This window comes from Amblyraja radiata, chromosome 12 (genome assembly GCF_010909765.2).
Source record: "Amblyraja radiata isolate CabotCenter1 chromosome 12, sAmbRad1.1.pri, whole genome shotgun sequence".
NCBI classification, from domain to species: domain Eukaryota; kingdom Metazoa; phylum Chordata; class Chondrichthyes; order Rajiformes; family Rajidae; genus Amblyraja; species Amblyraja radiata.
This window is the reverse complement of record NC_045967.1, coordinates 41368906-41394968: the sequence shown is the minus strand read 5'-3', so window position 1 is coordinate 41394968 and position 26063 is coordinate 41368906. Positions and strand designations below refer to the sequence as shown.

The window sequence follows — 26063 nt, the reverse complement described above, 5'->3', positions numbered from 1 at the left end:
AGTCGTCAATGTAACAGATCCTTCAACCCAACTTGTCTATGGTGACCAAACTGCCTATCTAAATGGTCCCATTTGTCAGCGTTCAACAATTAAATTGAACAACAAGTTCTGGAGAGAAAATGGTTGAAAAATGATGGAAATCTTCCCATTTGTCTGTAATCCCAACTGTTCTCATAATTGTTGAATACTCAATTTCCCTTGCTAAACCATTACTCCCCTCATCACACATCCACTGGTTTACCAAAGGTTTCCTCCAAATATTGGAAACGCTCATTTTGCTCTTTAGTCCCCATCACAAACTACTTTCCCAGCCTGAGACATCATGGCAACTGTCCAAAACTGAACTATTTCATTTGCAATCTCCATATCAGAATTAACTTTGAGATTAATTTGAGCAGTGTTCTGATGAATGGTCCTTAATCTGAAAAGGTGACTATTTCTCTTTTTATGGGCACTAGGATAATAAGATGTTATCAAATTTTACAAAACAATTTTGTAAAGTAACCAGCTGTCACTTGTCTTATGTGAAGAATGGCAGAAAAATGTTTTAATGATGAAGATCACATAAAAAACATCAAAAGGTGAAAAACAAGCCAACTAGATAAGCACCCAGCTGCTTTATTATTGTACAGGTACATTAGATTCTCATTCACATGTATTTACAACTTGATACTTAAACAGCCCGAAATCCAGATAATTCCAAAATTGGAAGAGATCTCTATAGCAACAAATATGAATGAGATGCATGTTAAAATAGCCGATAACCTTAAGAATAACAAAAAAAAACAAATTAAAATATCTGCCTCTGGTCTGTAATATTACCCCCATACCCAGAATATGCTCACCCGTACATGTTGCCATCTTTCTCTCAGCTTTAGTACAAACCCCATCGCCTTCTGCTTATTTTTGTTAAATTTTAAAAAATCAATCCACCAAACATTATGAATCGGACTTTACCCCTCTCCGTGTGTGTGTGTGTGTGTGTGTGTGTGTGTGTGTGTGTGTGTGTGTGTGTGTGTATATATAGCTGTTTGAACTTCTGTTCACTTTATCTTCAGAAAGCTTTTGGATGACAAGAGGGAGAGTCTAAAATTAATATTTACAATCGTGGCTTCTCCCAGAAAACCAATTAACCATCAAGTTGAAGTCATGAGAGTCAAGTTGAAGTGACTGTTGACGCAGACCTGAGAATAAACCCTGAAAACAGTTCTGTTATACTTTTGAGCATGTGGATTGACAGCAAAAGAAAATCTTCTAAACACTTTCACAAAATGTTGGCATCACCGGCTTATGTTAAAAGCATCACTACAAAATATTATTTGTGTTGAGGACTGTAGAATGTTGGTAAATCTACACAATATAAATAACAGATGAGACACTTACCTGGGGACTAAGGAGTGAATCCTTAGCCCTTCATAAATGATCCTACAAAAATCAAATGAGTCCATTCAGTGAAGCAGAAGAACAACCACTCTCCCGATCAATTGCTTTTAATTATTCCAAATGGTTCCTGCACTGGCAGTCTTCAAAACTTCATTCCAGACCCCAGCAGCAGCTGTAGCACTGCTACTCCGCACAATTATTATACCTGCATGTCATGCAAAGAAACACATACTACAGCTTCATTAAAAACTATGGGTCAGACCAGGAAATGCATTTCATTGCATCACGAGTTTGTGTCTGACACACAATGAAACTCATCCAATTGCATTACTTGAGCCACATAGGATAATTGGTAATCCTGCTGCAACATTTGAAGAACTGAAGCGAAGACCAATAAAGAAATTGTCCATTTGGCACTCTTCCTTTTCATAAGGAAAGCAAATTGTCAACACAAACACAGACATTGCAACTAAAAGGTCTAACAAGGCAGAGATCACAAAGGCTACCACAAAAGGAAATCTCTGGTTTATAAAAATAATTTGACAAGACAGGTATAAACATAATGCCACTTCTTTAAATTGTTAATGTAAGGCCTTAACTTGTCTGACCATCAGGCTTTCTGACATTCTAAAGGAAGTCTCTGCGATTTGTAAAGCAATGAGTTGCCAATATCAGAATTTTAACATCAAATCATAACTGTGAGTTCCTGGTTAAATATTACAAATGTTGCATTTCCGCACGTCCTTGGGCCAATCCTGTGTTCACAGTTTAGTTCTAACAAAAACAAGATTCTTGCAATGAACTGGCTCCAATCTTCAGTCACTGGGCTGGTATGAAATTACACCACTGCCAGTATTTCTCATCTTAAAAATCCAAAACGATCATCGCGAGACAAGTCTTAGAGCAAGTCGTCTTGTGTTGTTGCCAAGCTTAACCAATGGAACATGTATTATGCAGGTTCATTTGTCTCCATAGCTTTAAGTGGTTTGATCATATGGTCTGGTTTGTCGCCTGCAGCATAATGCTCCCACATCTGCATGTATAAACGCTCCAAATCCATGGTATATTGCTTGGTGTTGAACAACGGGCTACTCACTCTTTGTTTCCACACCTTTCCGCGAATCTTCTTTAGACTGCACAAAAATTGTACACATTGTAATGTTCAAATTAAATCTCTCTACATTCAAATATTAGTTAGCAAAGTTGATCAAATGTTACATCTACCTATTGCACTTGGCAGCTAAACAATCAAATGGGTACAAGGACCTGGAAAAACTAGTGGCAAAATGTGAGCCTTCTCTCCCCAGATGTATTATATTGTTCAGAAATGCAAGATTCATCTATTTTAAGTTATGAGTATTTCAACTAGATCTGACCTCTAATGCTGCTATAGCTGAAGCCCTTAATTTCCTTTGTGAAATTTCCAAGTCAATTTGACTTTATATGTTTTATTTAAAACTAGCTGATGGTTCCAAGGTTAATGGAAATTTGTGCATCATACTTCTGTATATACTTTGCATAATAATAAAGTATCCTTCAATATAACATCTGTGAAATATTTTCCAATCTGTAATGCTTATATTTCCCAAAATTAATTTGGTGTTCAAATACTATTCAACCTTCAGATAAATCTAGATCATGATTTCCCATTTCACCTTGAGTATTAGAAATGCTACTTCACAACAATAAAAGATTAGTAACATACCTCAACAGCAGTTATTTTGCAAGTTTATGAATAAAGCAAACAACAATTCATTTCAAACATCTGGAGCAAACTTGTATTTCAATTAAATTTTCTCGTGCTCTCTATTACAATTCTCAGCTCTGGTTAGGTTGTTAGTTGGAGAGATGAGGCTGAGAATTCAAGTCTTGAAGAAATTTGAGCACAACACCCTCAATGCTGTGCTGAGGAAATGCTAGACTGATTAGGGATAAAAATGCTCAATGCTCAAAAAACCCTAAAAACCTGGAGAGAAAGACAATTAATGTTTTAGAACATTAAGCTTTCTCCATTTCTAGAGGTAGATTAATAAACATTACAGAGGTGCAAGGAAAGTGGGTGGGCAGGAAAGGAACCCAAAAAATGCAAGTCTACTCAATAGGGAGATAAAATGATTTAAGAAATAATAGCGCAACTCCTTAGCATCTATATAGGATGATAGTGTATGCAGCAGTGCACAGTAAATCCTCAACAACCACAATGATTTGACAGTTTAAAATCAATGATGTTCACATATTCAAGTAACTGAATGCAGACAGAAGTCATGAGTATTTTGTATAATTAAGCAATCCCAAGAAGAAGCAGCAAAGCCAATACCAATCTGATGGACTAATTCATGAACAAATTGCATGTTTGCACTCTCCAAATTATTCATTAAGTAACGCCAGGAAAGCCATACACAAATCAGACATTAGTGAAAAAACAGAATTAGAACATACTATTCCATATCTGTGCCCAACATGACAGCAACATCCTCATACTCCTGTCTCGTCTTTGCTATCAGTTCTGGACATCCCAAGCACATCAGCTGAGAAGCAGCCACGCGAGATGCAAGTGTTTCCCCTGCAAAAATGAGCAATGTAAAAGAATCATTAAATTATACCAGACAAATACATAATATCATAAGCCAAGGTAAGGCTCTTGTTACACATGCTGAATTTTGCTTTGGGCATCTTTTCTTAAAATCAATGCTTGTATTAACAAGTGATTTTCCACTGAATTTTTTAGGCCAAATTTCCCACAAGAACAAATAAAAAAACCAGGAACAAGCCTTTCAGCCCACATTGTCCATGTCAAACAGAATGTAAAAAGTCAGTTTTGTGTGGGACTATCAGTATTTCCCAATACAACGGTCTTGAAGGTACATAAAGACACATTAATGCTATAGCCCCAAACTACCTAACAGCTCTTTGAGTTTGGGAAAGATTCAGTGCTTCCTCTCACAAACTTGGCTTATTTTCTCTGGAGCCTTCGAGACTGAAGGGAGATCTGTTAGAGGTTTACAAGATTATGAGGGACATAGATGGATCGCCACAGTTTTTTTCGCAGGATGGAAATGCCAAAAACTAGACAATATAGTTTTAAAGTGAAAGGGATAAAATATGAGATATGACGGGACTTTAAAAAAAAAATACACATCAGATAGTGGGTACCTGGAATGCGCTGCCAGGAGTGATGGTGGATGCATAAACGACAATGGCTTTTAAGAGACTTATAGATAGGCATGTGAATGCGCAAGGAATAGAGGGATATGGATCACGTGCAAGCAGGGGCGATTTGAGTTTCATTTGACATCATATGCAAAGCTGCCAAGTTTTATCAGAGCATTTCAGTATTCTAGTATCTGAAAATCAGTGTATTGCTGAGGAAATCAGTATTTTTATGGGGTGCCATTTTGCTGAAAAAATGTTATTTTTCTATGTGCGGTCATACCCATGTAAGAGTACAAAAATGCATAACTTTGCTACCAATTGACATGTCTTCTACGCACCTTACTTGACAGTGCATTCATGACCATCTTTTTGTATACTTCTGTTTGAACGGCTGCTTCCTACTTTTAGCACCAGATGATGATGTAGAAGCTATTTTGGAAGCCTCCCTCTCCCCCTCACTCTTTCTCCTTCCTCTCTCTCCCGCCATACCTCTCGCCCTCCCTCTCTCCTTCCCACCCTCCCTCTCTCCTTCCTTTTTTTCTCCCTTCCTCCCTCTCTATCTCCCTCCTTCTCCCTCCCCTCTCCCTCTCTCCACCCCTCCCTCTCTCCCCCTTTAGCCCACCCACCGTTCTGTAAAATCAAGGCCAATCCCAATGTAACTTCAATCCCACTAGTAACCTTTCACCACTATGCTTATCCAGAATTCTACCACTGCCTGAAAAATAAGTAAAGGCTCAACTTCCACTGAGAAAGAGAATTCCAAAGACTCATTGTTATACAAGAATTCTCCCGAACAGTCTGTGACCTATAGCGCTGTGGCAATAGCGCTATGTTTAAAGCCCTTCACTTACAAAAGTAAGTACATTAAGATGAGACAAATATCAAAGTCAGTCACCGTTTGACTGATCATGGTATTATGGTATTACCCTATTACAAGGAATCTTAAATTTATCTTCGTCTTTGAATTGAATGACTTCACATTTGCCCTTCTTGAATTCATTTTCCTATAGTTTAGCCATTCTAATCCAAATCACTTTGTAGTTTCCTTCTCCAATCTGCAGAATTTAGCACGACACTCTTCTATGACCAAATCTATAACATTGAGACATTAATGCTCCCTATGATGCTTACTAATCAACACATCCCCACTTGCCCTTGTCCAAAAGCATTTCATCAGTCTACATCTAATTTTGTGGCCCCTTTTCAAATGTCTTCTCCGCAAAGCTGTTTAGAAACAAGCCTTCAGTAATGATTTATTTCAAAATATTTATCTGGCTTGATCCACCCTGAACAAGAAACAGTTCTAAATGTTCCTAAATAATAATTTATCACATTGAATCCCATCTATCAATATTTTAACAAAGGTGATTTCGTGACATGCCTTCAGATGTACAGTGGTAATTATCATTAACATCACAACACAAATAGATTGTCAAATTTCAAAACAAATGAACATTGTGATAAACATCAAATCGAAAAACAGCACCATACCAGAAGAGGTTAATTTATCTAACTCTACTAGGCAATCAAAAAAAATCAATTGAATGTATTGAAAGTCAACATAATCAAATCAAGATTAGTGCTGCCAGAAAGCAGCTGCTTCAGAAAACAATTAATGGACACCTTCCCAAATATAAATTGAAACATTGGAGAAAGTAATCAAATTATTATTTGTTAACTGTTCAACAATCACATGACAAGTATTAGGCAATTGACAGCATGGAAAGAAGAACAATAATATGGTATTTAAGGTCAGAGTACTCAACACAAATGTTTCCATCAATAATTATGACAACTTATATAATTCTACTAAAAGATAAGTACAAAAATTACCCACCATTGCACATACCTGGCATAGTCACCATTGGTGTTCCAGCCCAAAGTACATCCATGCCAGTGGTGTGTCCATTACATAGTGGAGTGTCTAGACATACATCAGCCAGCTGTCCTCGCCTCACGTGTTCTTCTTTTGGAGCAACAGGTGAAAAGATAATACGGTTTGTAGACAGACCCATGCCCTGGGCATACTGCTGAATATTGGGTTCGCCAACCGCAGGGAATCGAAGGAGCCACAGTACGCTGTTAGGAACTCGCTTTAAGATCTGCAAGGTAAAAGAAGTGAACATTTCAAATTACCTTCATTATGTAAATGCAAAAGTTGCACTAAGAATTAACAATCTACAAATTCTTGCATCCTGCTTGTTTAAAAATTTTAAGCTATTCTATTTTACTATCCAGCCATGATATGCAATCATGAAGAATAAAACTAAACCAAAATGAACAATCTTAAAACTGTTCCCTCAGACAAAATCTTCTAGGTGATAAACGGAGCTGAGGGAATGCTCTGTGTTCTGTTTCAGAGACATGGCTCACCCCCAGCTCCCCAGGCTCAACGGTCCAGCCTGAAGGGTTCTCCATCCACCGTATGGACCGTACACTGGCATCTGGGAAAGGAGGGGGCGTCTGCCTCATGGTCAACTCTGCGTGGTGCTCAGACGTGGCAGTCCTGTCCAACTCCTGCTCTCCACACCTCAAACATCTGGCGGTGAAGTGCCGTCCCTTCTACCTCCCAAGGGAATTCACCTCCGTTATCCTGACCGCAGTCTACATCCCATCCCAGGCAGATGTCCGTCTGGCACTGGAGGAGCTGCACGCCGTGCTCAACAAACACCAGACGTCTTACCCAGAGGCATTTACCACCATTGCTGGGGACTTCAATAAGGCAAACCTAAAGAAATCACTCCCTAACTTCCACCAACATGTCTCCTGCTGCACCAGAGGACCAAACACCCTCGACCACAGCTACACCACCATCAAGAATGCCTATCGTTCTATCCCTCGCCCTCACTTCGGTAAATCCGACCATACCGCAGTGCTGCTTCTTCCTGCCTACAGACAGCAATTAAAGAGCACATCCCCAGAGGGGAGGACAGTACAGAACTGGTCGGGGGGGGGGGGGGGCAGAGGAACAACTTCAGGACTGTTTGGAGTCTGTAGACTGGGTAATGTTCAAGGACTCGGCAATGGACTTGAACGAATACGCCACAGTTGTTACAGACTTCATTAAGAAATGTGTGGAGGACTGCATCCCTACAAAAACCTTCCGAGTGTTTACCAATCAGAAATCTTGGATGAACTTTGAGATCCGCACTCTTCTGAAGATCAGACACTGGGCATTCATGTCTGATGATACAGTGGTCTACAAGAAGTCCAGATACGACCTTGGTAAGGCCATCAAAAAGGCCAAAAGGGACTTCTGCTCCAAACTGGAGGATGAGACAGATGTTCGGCAGCTGTGGCGGGGCCTGAATACAATCACCTCCTACAAGGTGAAATCAGGAGGCAGCTCGAATGTCAGCGAAACATCACTCCCTGAGCTCAATACGTTTTATGCACGCTTTGATAGGGAGAACACCGATGTGCCTTCCCGAGCCGCCATTCGCTGTGATGGTATTTCAGTCTCAGTCACAGAGGCCGATGTCAGGAAATCCTTCAGAGGAGTGAACCCGCGAAAGCGCCTGGACCTGATGGTATACCTGGTCGTGTTCTAAAAACCTGTGCGGACCAACTGGCTGAAGTTTTTACGGACATTTTCAACCTCTCACTTCTGAGGTCTGAGGTTCCCACCTGCTTCAAAAGGGCATCAATTATACCAGTGCCTAAGAAGAGTAAGGTGACGTGCCTCAATGACTATCGACCAGTGGCACCAACGCCTGTGGTGATGAAATGCTTTGAGAGGTTGATCATGGCACAAATCAAATCCTACCTCAACAAAAACCTGGACCCACTGCAGTTCACTTACCGCCACAACAGATCAATGATGGATGCGATCTCGATGACCCTCCACTCCGCTCTGGACCACTTGGACAACTCATATGTCAGGCTGTTATTCATTGATTGCAGCTCGGCATTTAATATAATCATCCCCTCCAAGCTGGTTAGAAACTCGCAGAACTAGGTCTCTGCGCATCCCTCTGCAATTGGATCCTCGACTTCCTCATTCACAGACCACAGTCTGTTCGTATTGGTGGAAATGTGTCAGACTCGATAACAATCAGCACGGGAGCACCTCAAGGCTGCGTGCTCAGCCCCCTGCTATAATCACTCTATCCTCATGACTGCGCAGCCGGTCATAGTGCGAGCTCCATCATCAAGTTCGCTGACGACACCACTGTTGTGGGACGTATCACTGATGGGGATGAGTCAGAGTATAGAAGAGAGATCGAGCAACTGTCCATATGGTGCCAGCACCATAACCTGGCCCTCAACACCAGCAAAACCAAGGAACTGAGTGTGGACTTTGGAAGGAGTAGGATGTGGACCCACAGTCCCGTTTATATCAACGGGTCGATGGTTGAAAGAGTCAAGAGCTTCAAATTCCTGGTGTGCACATCTCTGAAGATCTTTCCTGATCCGAGAACACTGATGCAATTATTAAGAAAGCACATCAGCGCCTCTACTTCCTGAGAAGATTACGGGGAGTTTGTTTGTCAAGGAGGACTCTCTCTAACTTCTACAGGTGCACAATAGAGAGCACGCTGACCGGTTGCATCGTGGCTTGGTTCGGCAACTTGAGCGCCCTGGAGAGGAAAAGACTACAAAAAGTAGAAACACTGCCCAGTCCATCATCGGCTCTGACCTCCCTTCCATTGAGGGGATCTATCGCAGTCGCTGCCTCAAAAAGGCTGGCAGCATCATCAAGGACCCACACCATCCTGGCCACACACTCATCTCCCTGCTACCTTCAGGTAGAAGGTACAGGAGCCTGAAGACTGCAAAGACTAGGTTCAGGAATAGCTACTTCCCCACAGCCATCAGGCTATTAAACTTGGCTCGGACAAAACTCTGAACATTAATAGCCCATTATCTGTTATTTGCACTTGATCAGTTTATTTATTCATGTGTGTATATATTTATATAATGGTATATGGACACACTGATCTGTTTTGTAGTCAATGCCTACTATGTTCTGTTGTGCTGAAGCAAAGCAAGAATTTCATTGTCCTATCAGGGACACATGACAATAAACTCTTGAATCTTGAATCTTCTGGAGGAGTTTATAATTAATAAGTAATGGAAGAACTAAGAATCACCAATTGCAAATTATAGAATAACTCAATCTATGAAAAATTATTTACTGGACATGAAACGTATAAAACAAATATGCTTGTTATTTTTCAGAGGCAGATATAGAATAGAATGGAGTAACAAAACAATGTTAACATTCACCGGAAAGAACAATATCGAGCAATAAGATCAGAAAAGCAGTTCTTTCAATATGATGTCAAGAATGTATCATAGTCAGAACAAAGTCAGGAACCAAATCCTCAATTTTGCACTAATTAATGCAGTACTTTTTGGTGCCCAATAGAGGTCAGAATCTACAAATAGTCGAAGTGTAAGAACTGAAATTTTACAACTCAAAAGGACAATGAATTTTTGTAATTTTCTTCTCCAGATAGCTGTGAATGATCAGATGCCACATATAATCTAGTCATCAGTTTTTGGACATCAAAGTAACCAAGCAATGAGGTGGTGGCAGAAAATTAGGAATGATGTACAGATTGAACCAGGATCAAGAAACTTCACTGATCCTTTTTAACCAAAATGCAAAGTAAACAATGGATCCAAATGTCACAACTACAACCAATAATAAACTGTTGAGATAATAATACTTACACTAGCCCACATTTGGAGGGTAGACGGATCAATCTTATACAGCTGGTTGAAGTTACAATAAACAATAGCATCTTCAGGTAGGCCATACTGTGATCGCGTTGTAACAATAATTGTACGTGGAACCTCTTCTCCAGTTGCTGCCTTGTTGTTAATCTGATGAAAGATTGAATACTTGATAAGATAAAGTTTCATTCAGTATAGTATCACCATAGCCAGGAAAATTTCAACACATTTCTATTCAGCTGAAATCTGCCAACTGCTAGGATAGTCCCATTTCACCAAATAAAGAAAGACATATCCATCAAACCCATCCAAACTTTATACTAGAAGAAAAATCCGTATGATCAACAAATCCATTTCTTTCAAGGTACCTCCGGCTCAAACATAATTCTACAGCTGCTTGGAAATGTTATTCCTTTGGTTACCATTAATAATTTTATTCCCCATCCTCACATCCCCTCCAAAATCGCATTGTTATTCTGTTCACTTACTTGTGTCGTTGCCAGTCCATTGCTGACTGTGAAGTTATTGATTGTAACCTGTATTTGCCCCTGATTGATCATGTTGATAATGGCTTCAGCTGCAGTGTTCATTGGAACAACAGGCATTGAAAGCGCAGAGTTTGTATCAGAGTTGTCCCCCCCATCAGGGCACTTGAGCTGTAAACAAAATTATAAGGGTCAATGCACAAGAGAAATTCAGAATATACTTGAAATCCAAAATAATAGAGAAAACTGGAAGCACTTAGCAGGACAAATAGCATCTTTAGAAAGAGTCAATATCAACAATTCAGGTCAAGAATTATTCCATTGGAAGGAGCAAAGTGAGAAAACAATCATATGTTGCTGAGTGAAGGAGCAGTGGGAATCTATGGAGTGTTTTTGATAGGTGACAAAGTTGTCACCTATCAAAACACTTACCTTTAGAAAGTAACAGCTTAAGAAAGCAGAGACAAAAATAAAAATTGAAGTAATAATACTGCCACACCTCGAGGGTGAATACAGAAGAGTGGCTAAGAAAGATTGTTAAATTCAAAATTAAGTTTCAAGGGCTGTAAAAAGCCGAGAGAATGTGGTGCAGTTCTCGAAATTACATTGGGTAGAAGGCCAGAGGGGAAGTAGGAAGTAGGACAGAGTATTAAATTGACAGGCAACTGAGAGCTCAGTGTGCCCTCTGGATTGTGGAGCCAGTCACTAAACTTCCATTTATCCACGTATCTCCCTATGTTCAAGAGGTATGACACTACATTAGAACTAATTAGCTGACTCGTCTGTAAAGCTGTTCTGAGTGTTTTTTTATAGGTTTCTTACAGATGAAAGGGTAGGTGTTGCACATCCAGTAATTACTTGGGAGTAGTGCCAAGACTTTACAGGACTTTTATAGAACACTCGTTTTAAAACTCACAAAATCATACTGCATCTTTATAGGACATTGATTGGGCAACATTTGGAGAATTGTGTGCAGTTCTAGCCACCCCATTACAGGAAGAATGTGGAGGTTTAAGAGAGGGTGCTGAGGACATTTACCAGAACTCTGCCTGGATTACAGGGTATTACATAAAAGGAGCGGTTGGACAATCTTTGATTGTCAGAGGCCGAGGAGAGAGTCGAGAGAAGTATATACAATTATGAGACCTAGGTAGGGTAGACAGAACCTTTTGCCCAGGGTGAAAATATCAATGACTAAAGGGCTTTAAGGCGAGAGGGGCAAAGAAGAAAGCAGACGTAGAGCACAATTTAAAAAAGAGAGTGGAGATGACTGTAACATGTTACCAAGGATGGTGGTGAAGGCAGATACGTTAGGGCATTTAAGAGACTTTTAGATAGGCACATCGATTATGCAGAGAATGGAGGGATATAGATCACATGCAGGCAGAGATTAGTTTAACTTGCCATCATGTTCAACACGGGCATTGTGGGACAAACATATTGTGTACTGTTCCACTTTTTAAAGAGAGTAAACTGCCATCAGGAATTAGTGCATGGAATAGTACCTTTGGAATGTTGAAAATGTTGGGAATGAAAGATGGAAATCCCATTGAAGTTGGCAGAAATTTTGGGGATTGATCTGTGGGTGGTGATATGGTGGAAGGAAGCTTCAAATGGAAACCCTATTCTTGTTCTAGTTTAGTAGGAAGTGGAGGTGGAAGGTCAAGAGCCCTCCAAATTATGGGAGAGTAGCAGTCACAGTTAAGTAAAGAGGCACATTTTAAAAGCACTATTATGTAAAATCTTGTCAGCAATATGATAGAGAGAGAAAATGGAAGAGTGGAAAGGTGCTAATAAGAACAGGGTGGGAGGTGCTGCAGTTGAAGTAACTGAGGGAGTCAGCGAATTTGTAATCGATATTGGTTGTTAACCTGTCACCTGAAACAGATATAAAGATCTTAAATGAGAACTGTTATATTAAAAAGGAAACTTGGGTGAAAACTGGCAACAAAGGAAATGAAATACAAATTCTGTATGAATACAGGAAGCATCATATACCTAAGAAGGGTTGAGCAAGGAGACAAAATAGAAACCAATGAAGAATTGTTCCGAGTATTCAATAAAGAGATATACGAGATGCACAGCTCTTAGATTTGGCACTGATAGTAAAAAAAACACTTAAAATCATCCATATTACCACAATTATTTCATTTAATTTAGTAAAATACAGGTGTACAATCCATGCAGCATAATCTTTATATGGTGCAACTTCCCACTTCTTACCTTGACTACTTTGACATCAGGGAGGCTGTCTAGAAATGCCTTCAGATCAATACCATTAAGAACAATCCTGTTATCATATATGTGTCCATTTGACTTGAAGTCGATAACAGCCTTTTTCTAAAGCCAAAAGAAAAAATTAATACACCTGGTCTTTCAGTAAACATTAGGTGGCTCAGGATAATTGGAGGCAGGAAACATTGATGAGATCCAATAGGGAAAACAGAAATGAGGGCAGGTGATTACTTAATAGCCAGCATGAGCGTTGTGAGACAGTTTGTGTGCTGTACGACTATGACAATGATCATCCATAAAATACAAACTAAACAGCAAGAGCAAAAGACAAAATTGCAGTCATGTTAGACAGATGTGAAAATGTAGCAAGCTAGGAAGATTCCAGACTGAAAAAATGCCTTTACTCTTCTGGGATGGCACAATAGCTCAGGGCCTTTAATAAAATCTGACGTGCACTTTAACCACGTGATTTTTTTCTATTATAAATCTCAAATTGTGGAGTACAGAGGCAAATAAATAAACAATGGGTCCCAAACATTATGGAAGGCACTGTAGGTTACCTCAGAAAATTAGTGGGAGAATGCAGGTGTTCTCTGAACTGGTGGGCTGAAATGGCCTCTAATCTATTTTGTACATATGATGGCGGCGCCTCGCGGCAGCGGCTTCTGCAGTCCATCTGTCTTTTTTTTTAAATGTTTGTCCTGTTGAGTGTATAGTTTGGTTGTAGTTTATATATTGTTTTTAGCTGTGTATATGTGGGGGGGCGGGGAAACATTTTAATCTCAGCCCCGTATGGGGGACCCGACCTTTTCCCTGTCCGGTCTCTGTTGTCGTTGGGGCCTAGCAACGTGGAGCGGCCACCAGCCGGAACGACCTGGGGGCTCCAGTCGTGGAGCCTGCGGACTCACCATCGGAGCGTGGAGAGCTGTGGTGGCGCGTGGCTGCGACCCGACTTCGGACCTCGGAGGCTCCAGCCACAGGCCCGGTGGACGGTGACATCGGGAGTTCGCAGGTCCCTGGTGGGAGACCGTTTTTCGGAGCTCACGCAATGGCAACTTCTCCCGCCCGAATTACGGGGCTGAAAACGACCCGGAGCGGGGTCTTACATCGCCCCGCGCGGCTTTAACGGCCGCGGGACTTACCATCGCCCGCCGGGGGCTTTAACATCGGGAGAAGAATGAAAAACAGGGGAGAGACAATGACTTTGCCTTCCATCACAGTGAGGAGGAGATTCACTGTGATGGATGTTTGCGTAAATTGTGTTCATTGTGGATCTTAGTTTTTTTTCTTGTTGTATGACTGCAGAAACCAAATTTCGTTTGAACTTCATTTGAGGTTCAAATGACAATAATAAACGGTATTGTATTGTATTGCAAAGGTAAGAATGGCTTATATACCCAACTATGCCATGAACAGTGATGATCAGAAAGTGGATTCAATGCATCACCTTAAGGTGTGGGAACATATTGGCGTGATCTCCAATAAAGAAGGTGTTGGGCATGTAAGCCAGCTTCTCGGAGTACTGCTCTGCTAGATCAAGTGGTGATGTTTCCTTATCAGTGATAATATAATCCATGAATGGAGCTCCACTTGTTCCAGGATAACCAAGCCACATTGCCTGAAAAAACAACAAATACACCATTAAAAAAAATTCAACAATTACAGCCCAAAATCAAATGGCAGAATTCTGGAATCAAAGATATTGCTTGAAATTCTCAACAAATTGGACATTTATGAAGAAAAAATATATATATTCTTTCATTTTTATAGATCCAAAATATATTTCTTGATTCAATGATGCTGCTCCATAAATTGACATTTCCAGCTTTTCCTTTAAATATAGCTACACAAATCACATCAAGTGTTGTTATCAAGAATGGTCGCAACCTGAAACACTTCTATCCATTCAGGAACTCAGCATATCGGGTGCTACATGATATGCCAAGTTCCTCCAAGCACTATTTTGCTCAAGGTTCAAGCCTCTTGTGTCAGTTGTGGTTTTCTCATTATACTACTTGGGAATAAGAATGATTACATCTTTGAAACAACTAGAGTGATTACACACGTAAACTGTAAGAACAACACCTCATATTCCGCTTGCATAGCTTACAACCCAATGGTATTAACAATGGATTCTTTCATTTCAAGTAATATACCGCCTACCATCCCTCCCTAACTCCTCCCTACTTCCACACAAAACCTCCCTCCAGCTTTACTTTTTACTTCTCTTATTTCCTTTTCTGGCACTGTCTTCTTTTCACCTATAGCCTTTATCACTTACTCCAATCACCACATACCGCCCCCCGCCCACCCACCTGTATCCACCTCTCACTTGCCAGGCTTTGCCCCAGCCCCACCTTTCCTGATTTCTCCCCTTAGCTGCCCAAATGGCTGTGTTCCTCCAGCACTTTGGTTTCTGCTCAAGATTGCAGCATCTACAATTTATTGTGCCTTCATCCAAGAATTCTTCATCCCAATAAAACTTTAAAAGGTAAATGGTACATTCATGGCTGTTGGAAATTAAAAAGAGTCTGGAAAGAATGTGGAAATAACCTAAGAGCAGATGGCAAGGATTTAAGGGACAAGTAACAAAAATTGAAGAGGGCATTTCACAGGTTTCCGAACCTGTATAGGAGCTGGCCTTAGAGCAAATAGTTCATTTCGCGCTCCTTTAGTGTATCCATTCATGTTTACAAGAATGTGAATTCCATCCTGATGAATACGATCTGCCGCTTTGCCATTGCATGGGATCTGAAAAAACATTGAACATGAAACTGAAAGCAATCCTTCGTTCTGCACTCTATTACAACCGAATATCTAACTGGCTTAATCCTTCATGGCTTAATTAAAAAAATAATTAACAACAAAAAATGGTGACATTAAAGGACAGATATTCAAATAGCTCCAATTAAATCACAAACTAGGCTATTATATGCTATTGAAAAACTTCTGAAACAATTTCTAGAACCTTTACATTAAAAATTGAAAATGCCGAGAGCTCTCCACAGTTTAGGCAACATCTATTAATAGAGAAACAAAATTAACAATTCTGACAAATGGTCTTTAACCTGAAATGTTTCCTCTTTCCATGGCTCATGCCTGGCCTGCTGTATCCTACCTACAATTGAATTTAAAGTCAGATTTCTAGTATTTATTTATTTTCCCTGTTCGTGTTGGCACTATTAAATCACTCTTGGTGACAGACATTTTGACCTTTCAATATTTGTTCCAAATTATATTCCAAACTAATTTTGTGCTAAAGCCAGAAAATACAGATCCACCACCAATTTTCTGGCACCCTTGGTTCCAGAGCCATGCTGGATTATCCATTTTGCCAGACCATAGGTCACGGCCTCAGAGGTACCGGAATTGCGGTGTCTAGGCTTTCAGAGAGGGGGGTCGAGATACCGGCCCACAAAGCCAGCTGCATAAATTAGCTAAGGGTAGGAATCTGCCAACTCTGGCCAGGCCGGAATTCCACAATATGGCCTCACGGGTGAAATTCAATGTGCCGATCAGCCAGGGAAATGGCTTATACGAAACAGACCAAAGAACACATTGCTTGATATTTTATGTTGTAAAAGCTAAAGGCACTCTGATCTTAGCTGTGTATTCAACAGCAGACTAAAAGCTTGACACAAGCAAGTCAAGGTAAGTAACAGCTTTGGAATTATATTTGGACTCCTACAATGTGTTTTAAGTTGTGCTCAATTTGCACATTCCACTGGCTCTTACCTGTGACAGGTCCACAAAATGATTAGCTTCAGCAACCACCTTTACACGAAAATTAGTGCCGTCATCAGAACTCAGTGCATAGCAAAAAACCTATCCAATAGAGAAATATATATATAAAAAATAAACTGATGCACTTCAAATAGTGATGCATAAATATATTATTATCTAGAAAAGCTACAACAAACAAATTTTCTCTGATGCTCTACACCAAATCTGCAACCGATACTTTGATGGCTGGATACATTTGACTAGTTCATTAACAAGTTGCAGCACCCAAATTTAAATTGGATTCAGTCCCTGCCCATAAATCAGGCCATGTCATGACCTCCAGCTAAATAACAGTAATGAAAATATAAAAGACTGAGAACATAGGACCAGATGATTTCCAATACATTATGGTGGAAATAGAGCATTGGGAATGCTCTGAAGCTGGTAACTCAAGTAAATCACGGGACAAATGTGCTTTATTATTACCATTATTGAAGGAGCTATTACAATTTGTCAAATATATCTGCCAATCCATAAATATACAAGGAAACAAGTAATTTTGATAATTTCCGTAGGCAGACCCAGCATCACTGCCATTAGAGTTAGATAACTAAAAGATTATCTTTTATACTTCAGATAGTTCCATGGAGTGAAAATCATGTTGTTAGCTATTAAGCATTTAATCATTTCAATTAATCTACAACCAATATAATATGGAGAAGTAAGGAAAAGACTTAGCATCTTTAGTTTAAAGATTACTGTTATTCTGTCAATAATTTGTATGGATCATATTTCAAATGATTTATGATATTTAAAGAATTCAACCTTATTTTCAATGAAATGATTACCATGCTTATATCATCTGATGTAATTGATCATTTTCCCGGAAGCTGAAAATCAATGGTTTTAACCACACTTCTACCTTCTTAATTACGTCCTCATCTTAACTATCAGGTTGAGGTCCACACCTCAAAAGAGAATGTTTGGATGTTCTCCTTTCGCACTGTAATAGTCTCAAAAGTTCCAATAACTTTTGGAGAGTGTATTTCAAGATTTAATGGGACTATTTTGAGCAAATAAGATTAACACAGCATCTTAAAAGACCGTGCATCCTGAAATCATAATATTTGTAGCACATACATATATAAATTAAGGATCCCATACATAACAGCTTGTCTCAATGTCTGTTCCAAATTTTTTTTTTTTTTTAAATCATGAAAACAATTTAACACTATGCTTTACAATTGAATTCCATGTTATTCAGCTTCAAGATGCAAATGGCCAAATCATTCATGCTGCACAACTAGTATCTATTTCAAAGCATTTAATTCCAGAGTTCTGGAATGAATCATTCAGGAATTGAAATTACCTCAAATTTTTCAGAATTATGCATCCCAGGGATTGATTGCATCAGATGAGATGTAGGGTGGTTCCCAAAATCTGAGCTCACAAAACCAATTTTCAGACGCCCATTACTAGCCTTCAAATCTTTTGCATGTTCATACGGTGGCTTGTGAAGCACATTAATCTGCAAAGAAAAGCCAGTTATATTACATGGATAAATCTCATAGATTTTCTTTCGGGTCGGGGGGGAGGGTGGTAAGAGGAAGGACGATGATCATTTCTGAAGCCAACATCATGAAACCCAAAAGCAGCTCATAGTAGACTTTGTCTCTTGGAAGCATAGACATTAAACAAAGTTAATTCCATCTGTATTATTACAACTAACCATTACATTTGGTGTAGCCACATTACGTGAAGGAATTAAATGTAACGTATCCAGGTTTGCGAATGACACAAAGCTGGGTGGCAGTGTGAGCTACGAGGAGGTTGCTATGAGGCTGCAGGGTGACTTGGATAGATTGGGTGGGTGGGCAGATGCAGTATAATGTGAGGTTATCCACTTGGTAACAAGGAACAAGGCAGATTATTATCTGAATGGTGTCAGATTAGGAAAAGGGGAGGTGCAACTTGACCTAGGCGTCCTTGTACACCAGTTCCTGAAAGCAAAGCATGCAAGGTACAGCAGGCAGTGAAGAAACCTGACGGCATGTTGGCCTTCATAGCTAGAGGATTTAAGTATCGGAGCAAGGCGGTCCTACTGCAGTTGTACAGGGCCCTGTGGAAACCGCACCTGGAGTATTGTGTGCAGTTTTGGTCTCCCAAGGAAGGACATTCTTGCTATTGAGTTAATTCCCGTTAATCCCGGGATGGCAGGACTGACATATGATGAAAGAATGGATCGACTGGGCTTATATTCACTGGAATTTAGATGGATGAGAGGGGATCTTATAGAAACATATAACATTCTTAAGGGCAGGCTAGATGCAGAAAAAATGTTCCCGATGTTGGGAGAGCCCAGAACCAGGGGTCACAGTTTAAGAATAAGGGGTAGGCCATTTAGGACTGAGATGAGGAAATCGTTTTCACCCAGCGAGTTGTGAATCTGTGGAATTCTCTACCACAGAAGGCAATGGATGCCAATTCGCTGGATATATACAAGTTAGATATAGCTCTTAGGGCTAACGGAATCAAGGGATATGGGGGGAAAAGCAGGAACAGGGTACTGATTCTCGTTGATCAGCCATGACCATATTGAATGGGTGCTGGCTCGAAGGGCCGACTCCTGCATCTATGTTCTATGTTTCTATGTTAAATTTAAGCATGAAGCATCCCTTTGGTTCCAAGGGAGTGAGAAATACAAGAAGTGGGAAACTGAAGTTCCTAAAAAGGGACCACCACTATTCATACTTAAAAGGACAAATCAGCATTCAGAATGTTATCACCAAACAGTGAAAATTAAGAAGCACTTAAAAAAAAATTTGCATCTACTTTTGAGTTCCTGCTGCACACCAATTCTTAAAACTACATTCACCTTCACTCCAAAACATTTTTTCATACAGTCCTGTAAAGGTTCCTCCAAAAGATAAATTAATTAAATTAGGACAAATTTAACACTGTAAAGCGATATTAACCAAGTTTGAGCTTTTCTTCAGTCACTTATAAATATCCAATGCAAATGCGCTGTCAAAATGAAAAAGCAATTACATCCAAATATCTTAAATGTAGAACAACAATGGTGAAGAGCAGTCGATGAAGGTAAGAGACATATTCAGTTACCAGAAAAAGTAGTAACGCTAGTTTTAAGACTAAGAGTTTAAGTGCAAAAACACATTTTGAATATATACCTGCAAAGTATACCAAAGCCATCGGCAAAAGGAAACATTAGTGAAGACAGAGAAACAAAGATACTGCAGATGCAGGAATATTGAGGAAATTATATATTTTTTTGTTTTAAATCAAAATGCTGGAGGAACTCAACAGATCAGGCAGCACAAGATAGGGAAACGTACAGACAATATTTCAGGTCGGGTCCCTTACTCAGACTGATAGCATGATGAGGTGATGGGAGAAACATGTGCACACGTTTCTGGGGGAAAGGGAAGAAATGGGGACCAGGTCAGTGGGTTTTACTTGAAATTGGAGAATTCATTGTTCATACCGTTGGATTGTTAGCTACTCAAGAGGGAGTACAGAGAAGGTTCATCAGACTGATTCCTGGGATGTCAGGACTTTCATATGAAGAAAGACTTGATAGACTCAGCTTGTACTCGCTAGAATTTAGAAGATTGAGGGGGGATCTTATAGAAACTTACAAAATTCTTAAGGGGTTGATCAGGCTAGATGCAGGAAGATTGTTCCCGATGTTGGGGAAGGCCAGAACAAGGGGTCACAGTTTAAGGATAAAGGGGAAATCTTTTAGTACTGATATGAGAAGAAAAAAAATGTACACAGAGAGTGGTGAATCTCTGGAATTCTCTGCCACAGAATGTAGTTGAAGCCAGTTCATTGGCTATATTTAAGAGGGAGTTAGATGTGGCCCTTGTGGCTAAAGGGATCAGGGGGTATGGAGAGAAAGCAGGTACAGGATACTGAGTTGGATGATCAGCCATGATCATATTGGCGGTGCAGGCTCGAAGGGCCGAATGGCCTACTCCTGCACCTATTTTCTATGTTTCTATGTTAATATGAGGTGTTGTTCTTCCAGTCTGTGGCCAGTATGGGAAGGGAAGATAAAATGGCCAACAAATGGGAGCTCTAGCAGACCTTGCAAGTTTTCAGCAAAACCATAACCTAGTCTATGCTTGGTCTCATCAATGTAAAGGAAACGACATTGAGAGCTCCGAAAACAGTAAAGATGACCTCTGTATCACCTGGAATGTCTACTGGGGTCCCTGAATAGATACGAGAGAGGTAGCATAGGGATAGGTAATTCCAAACATGGACTACCCTTTGAGCGATCAAGTTGCCCCTGAGGATCCTCTTAAATCTCTTTCATCTCACCTTTAGGCTATGGCTCATCACCCCAGGAGTCTCTGCCTCCAACATATCATTATCATCCATGTAGTACAAAAGTTGGCATGTCATGTTGCAGCTGCATAAGTCGTGGGTGAGAGCACACTTGAGTACTATGCGCTGTTCTGGTCACCCAGCTATAGGAAGGATATCAAGTTGTAAGACGCTATATGTGATGGATAAATGAGCATTCAATCTTTTTGCCCAGGGTCGAAGATTCTAAAACTGAGATTAGTCTACCTTCGAAGATTCGAAGATTCTAAAACTGAGATTAGTTTACCTTTGATTTTTCCAGCATCTGCAGTTCTTTCTTAAACATCAAGTTTAACTAACTTGATGCACAGGATCATAGGGATAGGTAATTCCAAATATGGACTACCCTTTGAGCGATCAAGTTGCCCCTGAGGATCCTCTTAAATATAGGGCAGAGACAAAGACAGGCACAAATGGATGTCAGAGAGTGACCTAGTGTAGCTAAAGCTTATCTCTAATTTGCCATCATTTTCAATTGATAAGGTTAGTTGGGAAAATATAGAAAATAAATGTAATGCGAATCAGACAATACATTCCAACTCAAGAATTGTATACAATATACAATTAAAATACTACCTTGTCAAGGCAAAGATTTCCATGTCGTTCAGCTATGGCTTTACGGAAGGCATGGGACAGTGGATACAACATGCTGTGGTGTGGATGCACAGATGGTAATCTATTTTTCTCCAGCTGATCAGCAACAATACTGACCAATTTCTTCATCCGTTCATCATAATCTGTCCAGTCACACACAATCTGAGAAATGAATTGATATGCAATTTATATTTTAAATTATAAAATCTTGAATCATGCATGCATCGGATTACAACATCAATGTGCCGTGACAGTTACCTTTGCTCCTCTGACTATAAGAACATTTCCAGTAAAACCATTCAACAAGAAATGTACTCACCCCAAGTGAGTACATGCATTTGTGTTCTCTTCGTTTCTCCAATTAAAGATTTAAAGAAGACTAGACCAAGGGGGACCCGTTGGGTCCCGTCCCCTCAACGCGCGGGGGGACGGCTTGCAGCGTCACACACACACTAACCACCCCCCTTGATATTATACGAATATTATTCATTGGTTCGTTTTGAATTGAATTGAAATTGAAATAATTTAATTGCCACACAACCAAGGTCGGTGGTATTTGGGTTGCCAGCAGCGGTACAATAATAAAGAACACAACCACAATAAAAATTTTACACAAACATCCACCACAGCATTCATCACTGTGGTGGAAGGCACAGAGCTTGGCCAGTCCTCCTCCATTTTCCCCCATGGTCGGGACCACCACCCTCCACAGCCGTTGCTGCGGGCGTCCAGATGGTAAGGGACAAAGTCAAAGTCAAGGTGAGTCCAGGATCGGCTCTTCCCAACCAGAGACCGCGGCTTCAGGCTGGTGTAGGCCGCAGGACGGCGGTCAAAGTTTTAAAGTACCTGCCGTGCCGCAGCTGGAAGCACCGCAGTCTGCAGGGCCGGCGGTCGAAGCTCCCCTCCAGGGGAGATGATGAGTCCATACCGCACCCGCGGTAGAAGACAGCCACGGGCCGGCGGTGGAAGCTTTTCCCCCCGGGTCCCCAACGTGTAGACGCCGCACCAGCTGGAGTTCTGCAGACCGTTGCTTCAGGCTGCCGGCTGCCGCGGGCCAGCGTTACGGAGCGCTCCCCTCCAGCGAGGTCTCACCCGCTCCGCGCCGAGAGTCCATGCTGTGCCCGCCGCTGAAGCTCCGGGCGCGTCTCCGGGAAAGTCGGCGCCGATCCTGCTGTTAGGCCACGGAGGAGGCGACCTGAAAAAGTCGCCTCTCCATGGAAGAGGCGGCCGAAACGGTTTCCCCCTCACCCCCCCCCCCACACCACCCCCCACACATAACACACAAAGAAACATTAAAAACTGACTTTTAAACATACTAAAAAAATAAAAAAAGTTGAAAAAAAGACGGACACGCTGCCGACAGGCGCTGCCAGTGCAGCGCCCCCTACCTTATTTTACACTTGTTTTACCCCATTCCCTCCCGATCTCAAGGGGCAGAGAGAGTGGGGCAGAGAAAGAGAGAGAGGGATGGGGTGAGGGAGAGAGAGAGGGGCAGTGGAGAGGAAAGGGGGGAGAGAAGGGAGGAGGGGGAAGAGAGAGGGAGAGGGCGGACTTGGACTCGGCGAGCAGATGGCGCGGACGGGGCCAACTGCGAGCGGGCGGCGAGCCTCGGCAGCTCTCGTGAACTCTTGGGACCTCTGACACCCTCGGCCGAGTGCAAGTCGACTCCGAGCGGGAGGCGGCAAAATGGCTGCGAGTCGAGGGGGGGGGGGGGATTAACGTACTCGCAGCTCGTGGAAAACAGAGCCCAGCAAGCTGCACATTGAAAACTCTGCGCAGCTGGCCGCGAGGAGCAGAGCCATTGTGACGTCATCAGCTCGTTAGCTGGAGGAGGGCTGGGCGGCAGCAGCCGTTGGGAAAAATGTCGGCGTTTTTGGAGGAGAGCCGGGCGGCAGCAGCCGTTATGGTGGCTGGACAGCAGGAGGCAAAAAAATGAGTGAGGGGGGGGGGGGTCCCCACAAATCTTACTTCCACGAGTAAGCCAGTTCAGAATCCAAACTACCAAATCACCATGTTTAAGAAGGAACTGCAGATGCTGGAAAATCGAAGGAAGACAAAAATGCTGGAGAAACTCAGCAGGTGAGGCAGCATCTATGGAGCGAAGGAAATGGGCAACGTTTCAGGACGAAATTTTGCCTATTTCCTTCGCTCCATAGATGCTGCCTCACCCGCTGAGTTTCTCCAGCATTTTTGTCTACCAAATCACCATGGATGTCTTGCATCTTAATCTTCTGGATCAGCTTACCATGAGGAACTTTATCAAATGCTTTACCAAGACCATGTTGACAACAGCCACTATCCTAGCCTCATTAATCACCTTCTCAAGTTTGTATGGCATGACCTGCCATGGACAAACCTACGGTGGCGTTCTTTTAGGAAGGTAATGAGGAGAAATTTATTTAGTCAGAGGCGGTGAATCTGTGGAATTCTTTGCCACTGATGGCTGTGGAGGCCGTCAGTGGATATTTTTAAGGCGGAGATTGATGGATTTTTGATTAGTACAGGTGTCAGAGGTTATGGGGAGAAGGCAGGAGAATGGGGTTAGAGGGAGAGATAGATCAGACATAATTGAATGGTGGCGTAGACTTGATGGTCCAAATGGCCTAATTCTACTCCTATCACTAATTACCTTATGATCACGTATGACTGTCCCTAATTAGACCATTCTGTTCAGAATGAGACCAAATGCTAAGCAGTAGAATTCTCCCCAATTGCTTCTCTAACTCTGAAATGAAGCTCACTTGCCTAGAGATTTTTGGTAGCTCATTCCATACTCCCTTTTCCCTCTGGTTCTCAAAAGCCCTGTCTGATTCTTAATCTTAAGATAAGCTTCCTTTTCCTGTTTGACCAAATTCATCCAAAGCTCTCTTACTTTGCCATCCTTATCCCTCCTCTTATTGAAACATGCCAGTCCTCAAGTCTGATCAGCTGGCCTTGAAATGTCTCCCAATAACTCTGCCTAGCTCCTACTTAATAATCCTTATTCCAACTTAGTACCTTCTCCCAAGGTCAAGATTATCCTTAATTATCCTTATGCAATGGGCAATGACCATGAAATAGAGTATTCCCTGGTATAACCATAACCAAAGGAAATATTGTAGCAGAATCGAGTTGATAAGAATTAATGCTACCCACCCCGAGGTGCTCTGTCCAGCACAAGATTTAGTTCAACTGGTAGAAAACTTCCACTTTAAGTCAATGCATCTGTTAAAGCCCAAATATAGTTTAACTGCACTTGCTCTCTTTTCATGGGTTATCAGTTACCTGTAAACAGTGTGCCAGGTTGCAATAGGCATCTGGGAAATCTGGCTTCAACTTCAGGGCAGTTCTGTAGGAAGCAATGGCCTCTGGAATATTACCCGAATCCTACAATAAAAGGTAAATTATGTGTTTAAATGCCTACAGCACAATTCCCATTTATTAGTAATTAGCAATTCTTGTAGTTATAATTGCATGCGGTAAACATTATTAAAAATATTCAACATCTTGTTAAATAATACTAAGAATCATTTGCCCAGTTTGTGGATTAAGTTTGGTAAGAATGCTGCAAACTTCCTCAATCTTAAAACATTGCAAGCCCTTACCTTATGAATTGAGGCTAGGTTGCTGTGAGCATCAGCAAATGCGGGATTGATCTGTATTGCACGTGTATAGCACTGCAGGGCACCCTGTACATCTTGCATTTCTTTAAGTGTGTTCCCCATGTTTGAGTAAGCATCAGCAAATGTTGGGCTGATTCTGCCAAATTAAAGATGACAAATCATATTTATCAGAACATTACTTGCTGTTTCCGTATTAGTAACTCAAAACTACAAACTAAAAATGCACTCGAAAACTAAAAAGGTTAAAACATCTTAGGAATACATTAATTTTTTTAGAAAAAGGAAAACGATCAGCTGACTAAAATACATTGCAGATGTGGAACAAAGCCGAACACAAACTTCACTCTCTCGGTTTAGGTTTCTGATATTGGACAATGCCAGTACGCATCAGCTATTAAGCATTTTCATATCTTCCTTTGATAATTTTCATCTGGCCTAAAGATATTTCACAATGAGTGCAGATAAATAGCTCTATTAAGAAATACTCGTTTTCTCAAATCGCATTTTACAATTATGGGAAGTGCTCATTATAACATCTCAGTATTTTTTAAATGTTTATAATTGGCAATAATGCATTTGTTCTTTTTGGACTAAATTTAACACGATTAAGCATTTAAATCTGTCCCATTGCCAACTTTCCTACAAATTACAGAAATAGAAAATAGGAACAGTAAACAGCTATTCCATGTTGCTCACCATTCAACATCATCATAGTTCATTATCCACCCCATACCAACCCTCTACCCATACCCCTTGAATATTAACAAACATTAGTCTCCTTGTTGACTATAATGATGGCATTCACCCCATTTCCCTC

At 41.0% G+C, this 26063-nt stretch overlaps 1 protein-coding gene across 3 annotated transcripts in view; it reads right to left on the bottom strand.

The window, feature by feature from the left end:
* Positions 1-582: 582 nt before the first annotated feature.
* The window catches only part of ogt (O-linked N-acetylglucosamine (GlcNAc) transferase), a 74814-nt gene continuing 49333 nt past the window's right edge, over positions 583-26063 (bottom strand). Inside the window, exons 10-22 of one of the 3 annotated variants that reach the window (XM_033030618.1) lie at positions 25229-25382; positions 24909-25010; positions 21627-21806; positions 18031-18189; positions 16674-16763; positions 15564-15689; positions 14386-14556; positions 12927-13043; positions 10707-10874; positions 10216-10368; positions 6386-6638; positions 3823-3946; positions 583-2516 (exon numbers count right to left, since the gene is read on the bottom strand). In XM_033030618.1, coding sequence (XP_032886509.1) covers positions 2333-2516; positions 3823-3946; positions 6386-6638; positions 10216-10368; positions 10707-10874; positions 12927-13043; positions 14386-14556; positions 15564-15689; positions 16674-16763; positions 18031-18189; positions 21627-21806; positions 24909-25010; positions 25229-25382 — 1981 coding nt within the window. In that variant the 3' untranslated portion in view covers positions 583-2332. Of the gene's footprint in view, positions 2517-3822; positions 3947-6373; positions 6639-10215; positions 10369-10706; positions 10875-12926; positions 13044-14385; positions 14557-15563; positions 15690-16673; positions 16764-18030; positions 18190-21626; positions 21807-24908; positions 25011-25228; positions 25383-26063 lie in introns of all 3 variants that reach the window. The other 2 variants (XM_033030619.1, XM_033030617.1) reach the window with 2 other exon arrangements.